At 54.1% G+C, this 9,948-nt stretch overlaps 1 protein-coding gene across 2 annotated transcripts in view; it reads right to left on the bottom strand.

Annotated features, from left to right (window-relative positions):
• The window catches only part of LCN2 (lipocalin 2), a 4,591-nt gene extending 3,034 nt beyond the window's left edge, over positions 1–1,557 (bottom strand). For both annotated transcript variants that reach the window (XM_008579050.1, XM_008579044.1), the window contains exons 1-2: positions 1,343–1,557; positions 683–816 (exon numbers count right to left, since the gene is read on the bottom strand). In XM_008579050.1, the coding sequence (XP_008577272.1) occupies positions 683–816; positions 1,343–1,480 (272 nt within the window). In that variant the 5' untranslated portion in view covers positions 1,481–1,557. The remainder of the gene's footprint in view (positions 1–682; positions 817–1,342) is intronic.
• Positions 1,558–9,948: the final 8,391 nt, after the last annotated feature.

Raw genomic sequence — 9,948 nt, 5'->3', positions numbered from 1 at the left:
GCTCCTCATCAGATCCCTTGCTGCGGGTGCCTAAGCACCTGGTCAGCCACCTCCCTGGTAGCCCTCGATGATGGCTCTGGTGGGGTTCCAGGCTGGATCCGGTGTCCCCCCTCCCACTCCATGTCACCCCCACCCTCTCTGTCCTGTTTTCTCTGGTCAGCCACCTCCCTGGTAGCCCTCGATGATGGCTCTGGTGGGGTTCCAGGCTGGATCCAGTGTTCCCCCTCCCACTCCATGTCACCCCCACCCTCTCTGTCCTGTTTTCTTTTTTTCTTTTTTTTTTTTAAAGATGACCGGTAAGGGGATCCGGTAAGGGGATTTTAACCCTTGACTTGGTGTTGTCAGCACCAGGCTCTCCCAAGTGAGCAAACCAGCCATCCCCATATAGGGATCGGAACCCGGGGCCTTGGTGTTATCAGCACCGCACTCTCCCGAGTGAGCCCCGGGCTGGCCCCTCTGTCCTGTTTTCTAGTGATGGTGTGTGTCCATCCCCACTGCCGTCTGTGTGTGTCTGCACTGTCGTGACCCATAAACGTTGATCTAATAAATGAGGGCTGGAAGGAGCAAGTAGGTGAATGCAGTGCAGAGCAGTGCGATGAATGATAGTGTCCCTCAGCTTCAGTCACCCCTTGGCTGTGACATCAGTCTGCCTGCCAGACCCCCAGGAGGTGGCTGCTCTCACCTGAACAGAATGGAGGTGACATTGTAGCTGTGGTCTTCTTTCAGCTCGTAGACGGTGGCGTACATCGTAAACTGGCCTTGTTCTTTATTTTTTGCATTCCCCGCCAGGCCTACGACGTACCACTTCCCCTGGAACTGCAGGGGGCTGATGATAGGCAGAGCCTGGAATGGCCTCAGGAGCCAGCCCTCCTGCTCTGGCCCTGCTGGCAACTCTGGGCAGCCCAGCCCAGAACAGAGTCCCTCTAACTGGGCAGCAGGGCCCTGGGCTGGGCCTGCACTGCTGAAGCTGGCAGGAGCTGGAGGCCAGGAGGGAGCCCTAAGTCTGGGAGGGACAGTGTGACCCTGGGCAAGTGGCTCTTACACCTTCCTCAGCCTCAGTTTCCTTATCTGTGCAGAGGAACTGAAGATGTTCCCACCCTGCATGGGGGATATTAGGAGAGAGAGTGTGGACCTGGAAGTTCTGTTCAGGTGACCCTGACATGGGATGGAGGTGGCAGATGGGGTGTGGCTCCCATTAGGGAATCTGGGTACAGGGCGAGCTGAAGCCTGGGTCCTGGGCCCCCTGAGTCTTGCCCATCCTGCCCAGCACTCCCTGTGAGACTCTCTGCCCTCCTCCCCTCTTCCTCTGGCCTTCCTTGCAGATGCTCCTCCAGGGCCTTACCTGGTCATCTTTGAAATCTGGCTGCAGAGGGACCCTCAAGAGAGGCGGGGCCGGGATCAGGTTTGGAGTAGAGTCCTGGGCCTCGGTCTGCAGGGCCCCCAGCAGGGTGAGGCCCAACCACAGGAGACCTCGGGGCATGATTTCAGGGCTGAGGAAACGGGAGCTCGGGCAGCTGCTGGGCCAGGCAGATGGAGGAGGTGAGTGAAGAGCCTGGCCTAGGGGACTTTATTTATGCCTGGCTTCTGGGCTGCCCTAGGGAGGGCTGATTCATCCTTTGCCAAATTCAGGAAAGGTGAAGCAATTGCCAGTAACTCTGGCGGAAACACTTGGCAAGATTTTTCTGTACTTTTTTCTTCCTGGTCAGGATGGTGCAAGGTGGAGGGACAGGAAGGCCTGGGGGCAGGGGGCAGGAGGGAAATTCCCAGAGCCGCACACCTCTGGCAGGGACGAGGGCTAGCTCAGGGCACTCTCTGAGCCCCTTCCCTTGGTCAGATTGGCCCTGTATGTGGGTGAGTGACCCCAATTTGAACAAGCGGTCATCTCTGACTCCTGGGAGCCCCTGCTCAGCCTGAGCCCAGGGTGGGGTATGTGCTGTGAGGTCCCCCTCCCTGCACCTGCTGAAAGCACAAAATGCCTTACCCCAGCAGATCACGTGCTGTTTCCTGGTTCTTGTGAGGGTCAGGGAAGGGTGGGGCGGCTGAGAGTGGAAAGGGAAGGACAGGCATCTGCTCTGAGCTCACTGAGCCCCGGGGCACATGCCAAGAGGCTAAGCTGGGAGTCTCCAGCCTTGAGTCAGCCCCTCCCTTCTCCATGCCCCATTGGCAGGAGGGGACTGCAGGCAACCCCTGAGGGTCTCCACCTCTCCTGTGAGCCCAGTGGGCAAGACCCCAAACCAGGCACAGGGGCCGCAGATGTGGCTGCTCCACAAAGCTGGGTGCTGAGACTGCAGTCCCAGCTCACTGTGGAGCCCTGGCTGGGGGCAGATGCAGGATGGGCACCTGACCTGGGTGAGATGGGCTGGTGGTGGGGTTTGAAGTTGGGCTCCACTCTGCTGCTGTGACAGCAGTTGCTTTGGGTCACAGGCAGTGGCCTTGTCCTTGAGAGGTCATTGAGACCATCCCCCTGTTTCTGGCCATGGAGCCCAGTGTCCTGGGGTTCCAGAATTGTTCCTGAGATGGTTGATTTCAGTCTTGTCCTAGAGGGAAACAGTTTTGTCACTGGGGGCCTGGCCAACATCCTTGAGAGGCAGTGATGGATCCCAGGCCCTGTGCAATGTCCCCCAGAGATAGCTCACCCCCAAGGACTGAAACTGTTCAGGACGCCTGACCTGAAGCTGGACTGAGGGTTTGCTGGCCTCAGATGGGACTAACAGGGGCCTCACGGGCTCTACATACCTGCAGCTTGGGGCCCCAGACTGGGTTCTGGGGTGGCAGGGCCCTGAGAGAAGGGGCTTTGAAAGGGGTCCTGAGCTGGTGGGTACGGTGAAGCCTTGTCTTCCCTGAGGCCAGAGTTGTTCCCACCCACCAGACCCCTGCCCCCTCAGGCCCTTCCCTGCCCACGCAGGTGATGAAAGGACAGGAAATGAAGATGAGCAGAGCTGTGGGGAATGATGTCGCCAGCAACGCCAGCCCCCTGCCCCCCAGGTGCCAGCGGCCACGCCTACCCCCACCCTCCCATCTCCCCTTCTCCCACCACTCACCCACACTCCCAGGGGTGGACCTCAACACTCTCTTTGACCTTAAAAAGTATCCTTGAGTCTGCAGTGACTGTTGGATAGGGGGGGAAACTGGTGGATGAACTCCAGAGAATTTTAAGTAGGAGAGGGGCAGAACCCTGGATCACCAAGGAGCCTCTGGCTGGAACATTCCAGACTCTGAAAGCCAGTGGGCAGCGTGGCCAGTGCTTCCTGGGTGGGTCTTAAGGGCATGAACCAGGGTGAGGTGGGGAGGGTGCGGGGTATGCAGGATGAGAAAACCAGAGCCCGATGCAGGAGGGGAGGTGGTCCAGTTCGGGAGCCCCCAGGCCTGGTTAGAAGCCAGACTCCTCCAAGTGCACACAAATCTCTCCTACCTGCCACCCCCATCAGGCTCCTCCTCTGTAAGGAGAGCTGCTCTGCTGATTCTGTGAGGCCATGCGCAGACAGCACCTGGGACTTGAGATGTCCCTACACGAGGTTGTCTCTGAGTATAGGGGATTAAAGTACCTTGTAAATGGAGAAGATACTTGGAGACTGAAGAAGGAAGTGGGCAGGTGCATTCAGTGATCAGAGATATTTATTAATTGGATGACTTACAGACAAGGAAGCTGGACTCAGTGAAGAATTAGTTGTCAGCACATGAGAGCTCTGACTCGAGATTAGACAATGTTTTTATCTATTTATTGTCGGCGGCTGGCTGGTACGGGGATCTGAACTCTTGCCGGTGGTATTATAACACCACACTCTGACCAACTGAGCTAACCGACCAGCCCTCGACAATGTTTACATAGCAAAGACGTTGTTGCTAAGAATAACTTCAAGAAAACATCTTAAGAAAAATAAGGTAAGGCCGGCCCGTGGCTCACTCGGTAGAGTGCGGTGCTGATAACACTAAGGCCCCGGGTTCGGATCCCATATAGGGATGGCCAGTTCGCTCACTGGCTGAGCATGGTGCTGACAACACCAAGCCAAGGGTTGAGATCCCCTTACCGGTCATCTTTATAAAAAAGAAAAACAAGGTAATAATTCACCGGGTGTCTTGTGATGCATGAGGTGGGAGATTTTGTGATTTTAGTGCTCAGACACAGATGCCACCTGCTGTAATAAATCACTCACCCCCTGACACTTGTGTTCCCTTTACATTTGCCCTGAGAATAAAGTGTGACTGGCCAGAGAAACAAAGGAATGAGGTTGAGCAGGAGTCAGCATGGCAAGTGGGCACAACATGGCGCTGGTTCTGTTCACCTCTAGCGCTGAGCTTCTGATCAAACCTATGCAGGGCCCATTCTACTCTCTGCGCTGGACCCAGGCCTGTCCCAGACCTGCTGGCCTTGTCGCTGTCTCTCCGTCCTCATCTGCGTGGTGGTCTTTGCCTCTGCCACCTGGTGAAAGCCATCTCATCCTCAGCCCTTCCTCACCTGGGCGTTTCCTGCCTTCTTTCCTGGTCCAGCCCTGGAGGCTGGGGCGAAAGTGAAGGGGATGAGGACTGTGGAGAGACTTGAGTCTCAAATATGTCATGTCCTAAGCCACACCTCATGGGGGTCCAAGGACAGTTGTGGTCATAGTTGGGGCAGAGGCCAGGCTGGTTGTGGCCAGTCCCAGACAGCAAGGGCCTGGTGCCCTGGGCTGGCTGGAGCTGGAGAGACAGGGAAGCATCTGGGGACACCCAGCAGCATCCTGCCTTAGTGGGGAGGGGACCTGCAAGGCCGGGATGGGAATATAGGGGAAAGCTCTGCCCACACTCTTCAGAGTCCAGCAGGGCTGTGGGGAGGGGGTCAGCTCAATACGCATACCCGCCTCCCACAAGCCATGAGACTCAGCACTACGAGGGCTGGGTGAGGACCAGGGTGTAGACCTCCTGCCCAGACTTGTGCTGACTCCAAGGGCTCCAAGGTGGACAGGACACCCACCCCCATCCCATTGGGTCCCATTCCTTGGGCCTGGACCACTGGCCAAGGAGGGGACTCGAGGGTTCACGTCGCCTAGAGCGGGGTCCCAGGGCTCTTGGAACAGTCTACACTGCATGTGTGGCCCCACCCCTGGTCTAATAATCCACCCAGAAAAACAGTGAGATGCCCCTGGCAGTCCCAGCATAACAAGAATCCAGTCTGACTCCCTGTTCTGGTTTCCAGAAGCCTGTGAGCAGTGTTCAGCTCAGCCATGAGTGGCTGGGTTAAAGCAGCCCCCTGTGACCTGTTTGATGGGCCAGGCAGGAGGTGACTGGGCAGGCTTCTCAGAACCAGGGGCTGCACCTGAGAGGACAGGGACTCTTGGCATCCACAGGTGGGCCCTCCTTAACCACTGGAGGTCCAGGCCAGACAGCCCCCCTCAAACACCCAGGAGTGGGAAGGACTGTTTAGTGTGTCAGGTGCTTGCTCTTCCAGGGCCTTGGGTTGAGCCTCCTGTTCCTAGAACAGTTTTTCAACCTGCATGCCCCATCTCTCACACCAGGGCTCAGCAGGGGGCCTCGAGGGTCTGCAGACTCCCTCCCCTTCCATCTAATGGGGACGCTGCCTGTGGAAAAGCTCTGAAAGGCAGCACTTCCCAACACTCCCCACCACACACCCACTAGAGTCTGCTCTCTGGCAGGGCCTTGGGGTCCACAGGACACGGGGAAGCAGGCCCTGCTGCTTGAGGCCTGGCCCTGAGGCCGCCTCCTGATTCCAGTCCTCTGGTCTGGCATGCCCCTTAGGTGGGTGCTCTTGCCTTATACTCCAGAGTCTGGACTCCATGCAGGTGAGAGGGCCCACAATGACCACAGGGGACCGTAGGCCACAGCTCTGAGCAGGGTCTGCAGTGGGTACCAGACATCCAGCAGGTGGTGGGCAGACACTGGGCTTCCACGGAACTGGGCTGGGGTGCCTCTGGCATAGGCCTCTGCCTGGCACGGCCCTGGCACCTTCATAGGAGAAGGGGCTGACCTGGGCCAGCAGGAGTGGGGTGAGGTGGCAGGGAGGGGGCACAAAGAGCAGAGTAGAACAAGACCTTGGCCTTGGCCTGGCCACTGTCCCTCTGTGGCCCAGTTCTCAGGGGGCGCAGTTCAGGGGTCTGGGAGAGAAGTGTGGTTTCTGGGGTTAGAGTTCAGTAGGTTAGATCTTGGGCTGGAGGGAAGACTACCTTCTACCCCCTTCCCATGACTCTCAGAATAACCCCTCAAGGATGGTAGCCCTCTGCGTTAGCACAATGGGAAGGCAGGCCGGGGGGTGCAGGACAAAGGTCTGTGTGCCTCCCTCTGGGGCCACAGTCTCCCAGGCCTGGGGTGGGCACTGGCCTCCCCCAGGGTCACTGCAGCCCCAAATGCCCTCCCTAGGAGCTCAGTCTGGCTCTGCCAAGAATGGGGTGCCTCATAGTTCCCTGGTCTCTACCTACCTCCCTGGTCCCCCTGTCCTGGTCCCCTCCCACACTGCTGGGCCTCTCTCCTGGGCTACCTCCTCCTGACTCTCTGGGGTCCCCTTGTTGCATGCTACCTCCTACCACACTGCCGGGTTCCCTTGGTTCAGGACACTTCGTCCCCACACACCTGGGAGCCCTGGTCTTGGGCCACCTCTTCCCCACTTTCACAGGTCCCTTGCCAGCCACACCCTTGGCCTTCTCTCAAGAACATGCTTTCCTAACAGTGAGTTTCCTACTGTCAGCATCGTCTGCAATCTGGACAGGCTGAGGATTTCCCCAATCATCAAATTACTACAACATATTGCCACAAACTTGTTGGCTTAAAACCACACATTCGGAAGGCCACAGTCTAAAATCAGAAATTCAATGTGCTGAAATCAAGGTGTGGGCAGGGCCACAGTCCCTCTGGAGGCTCTAGGGGACTGTCTCTCGCCTCTTCCAGCTTCGTTGCCTTGTGGCCCCTCACTCCAATCTCTGCTCTGTCTTCACGTGTCTTCTCTTCTGTGTCTCATAATCCCTCTGTCTCTTATAAGCACACTTGTGATGACACGTAGGGCCCACCTCCATAATCCAGGATAAGCTCCTCATCTCAAAATCCCTAATTTATTTAAAAGATGGAACGATAAGAGGGAAAGAAGGAAGGAAAGATGGAAGGCAGAAGGAAAAAAAAGGCAGGAAAGACCAATTGTTAGCTTAGAGTATTTGTCTCCTACTATTAAAATATTAGTGAGTTGTGAAAATAATTTTATTCTTCTCTTAGAAATTTGAAAATAGAATACACCCGGCAGCATATTATGAATCAGAAATGAGAATGCTGTCACTCTGCAGAAAGGAAAAAATCTGGGCCACACCAAGAAAAAGAAATAGCTTGTTTTGTTTGCCTTCGAAGAGAATAACACACATATTTAATTTATCCACCTTAAAAATCAGGCATTAGGGCCGGCCTGTGGCTCACTCGGTAGAGTGCGGTGCTGATAACGCTAAGGTAGAGTGCGGTGCTGATAACACTAAGGCCACGGGTTCGGATCCTATATAGGGATGGCCGGTTTGCTGACTGGTTGAGCCTGGTGTTGACAACACCAAGCCAAGGGTTGAGATCCCCTTACCGGTCATCTTTTTTTTTTTTTTTTTTTTTCCTTTTTGTCTTTTTTCGTGTCCGGCAACGGATCGCAACCCTCAGTGTCGCGCCCGTACCGGACCGGGACCGGCAACGGGATCGCAACCCTCGGTGTTGCTCCCGCGTCTCGCTCAGCCAGTGAGCGGGATCCGGTCTGTATGTGGGATCCGAACCCTCAGTGGGAGCGCCGCCGTGCTCCCAAGCGGTGCACTGTAGCAGTGCGCCACCGGGCCAGCCCTTACCGGTCATCTTTTTTTTTTTTTTTTTAAAGATGACCGGTAAGGGCTGGCCCGGTGGCGCACTGCTACAGTGCACCGCTTGGGAGCACGGCGGCGCTCCCACTGAGGGTTCGGATCCCACATACAGACCGGATCCCGCTCACTGGCTGAGCGAGACGCGGGAGGAACACCGAGGGTTGCGATCCCGTTGCCGGTCCCAGTCCGGTACGGGCGCGACACTGAGGGTTGCGATCCGTTGCCGGACACGAAAAAAGACAAAAAGGAAAAAAAAAAAAAAAAATCAGGCATTAGGATATTAACCATCATGAAATTTAAGAAATAATTAATAAAGAATAAGATTCTTAACTTAATCACATCTGCAAAGACTTTTTTCCAAATAAAGTCACACTTATAGGTTCCAGGATTTAGGACATGGATATCTTTTTGTGGGGGGTCACTTTTCGGCCTACCATAGTCCTTTTGACCCACATACACCTCCTCTCTCCACTCCCCCCGCTTCCTCTCATCCTAGGCCGCCCACATCCCAGGCCTGCTCACAAAGGGACTTGGGTTCATCTCAGGAGGGTCCCTGCAGCCAGGCTGCTCAGAGAGCCCCTGGCGTCCCCGGGCTGAGGAGCCTCAGGCTCAGCTGTGGCCCAAGCAGGACTGCTGGGTGCCTCTGCAGGTGCTGGGGCTGGAGGATGGGAGCCTTGCCTGTCTCCCACTGCCTCCCCCTGGCCCTTTTCCTGTGCAGCTCAGGGTACATACATACCGGCTCCCAGGTGCACACAGTGTCCTCCCCTCACCGGTCCCAGTGGCCACCAAGAGGGCTTTGCCTGCAACTCAGGGGCCTCAAGCATCCTTCCTTCCCTGACCAGAACCTCTCCCTTTCTATTTATTAATCATTCCCACTATGAGCAGGGGGAGGGAGGGAGCCACGTTAGAGAACCACTGGAAAAGGAGGGGGGGGCTGACTTCTGACCTTGGAGCTTGTAGACTGGAGTCAGATGATTGCCAAGAAAAGTCTAAAGGCAAGGGACAGCTGGATCTGACCCTGCTGGACAACAGAAAGGAGGAGGCTGACCAGGAGAGCCTGCCACCCCCCAAGGGCAGGCAGGGGTGCCCAGTCTTCCTGCCACTTGAGTGGACCTTGGGGATGTGTGTTTAGAAAGATAAAATAGGACTATCAAAGCCAAAAGTTGAAAAGACTAATAATATAGGTAGAAATCTGGGTAAATTTCTCAAGACAAAAAGATATAAGGCACAAATAAACAATAATAGGAATAAAAGATATAAGTATGGATTTTATAGACATTAAAAGGATAATAATAAAGGCTGGCTGGTTAGCTCAGTTCGTTAGAGCATGGTGTTATGACAGCAAGGTCAGGGGTTGGGATCCCTGTACTGGCCAGCCACCAAAAACAAAAACAAAAAATAAAATAAAAGCATAATGACAGAATGCTGTAAGTAATTAAATGGGAAATTTCCCAGCAAATTGTAACTTACCAAAGTAAATTCAAGAGGAAGAATGAAGTCTGAGTCATCCTATAGCCATTACGGCAATTGAATCAGTTGTTAACAAATCTTCCCATGAAAAGAACACCAGACAATGCAATAAACTGCATAGAATCAAAGTGTACAATCTGGCAAATTAAAAAAAAAGCTTTTAAGAATTGTTATAGAGGGCCGGCCCGTGGCTCACTCGGTAGAGTGCGGTGCTGATAACACCAAGGCCATGGGTTCGGATCCTATATAGGGATGGCTGGTTGCTCACTGGCTGAGCGTGGTGCTGACAACACCAAGTCAAGGGTTAAGATCCCCTTACCGGTCATCTTTAAAAAAAAAAAAAAAATTGTTATAGGTTTATAGAAAAATTGTAAAAACAGTAGAGTTCCCATATACCCTGTACCCTGCTTCCCCTATTATTAACATTCTACACGAATGTGGTACATTTGTTACAATTAACGAACTGATATTGATACATCATCATTAACTTCAGTTCATACTTTATTCAGATATCCTTTGTTTTTACATAATGCTGTTCCAGGATCCCATCCTGAAGACCACATTACATTTAGCCCTCATGTCTCCTTAGTCTCCTCTGGGCTGTGATGGTTTCTCAGACTTTCAGACTTTCCTTTGTTTTTTTTTTTTTTTTTTTTTTTTTTTTTTTTTTTTTTTT

Source organism: Galeopterus variegatus, unplaced genomic scaffold (genome assembly GCF_000696425.1).
Source record: "Galeopterus variegatus unplaced genomic scaffold, G_variegatus-3.0.2 Scaffold80, whole genome shotgun sequence".
In the NCBI taxonomy this organism is placed as follows: domain Eukaryota; kingdom Metazoa; phylum Chordata; class Mammalia; order Dermoptera; family Cynocephalidae; genus Galeopterus; species Galeopterus variegatus.
The sequence above is the reverse complement of the archived record's forward strand: the minus strand, read 5'-3'. Positions and strand labels throughout refer to the sequence as shown.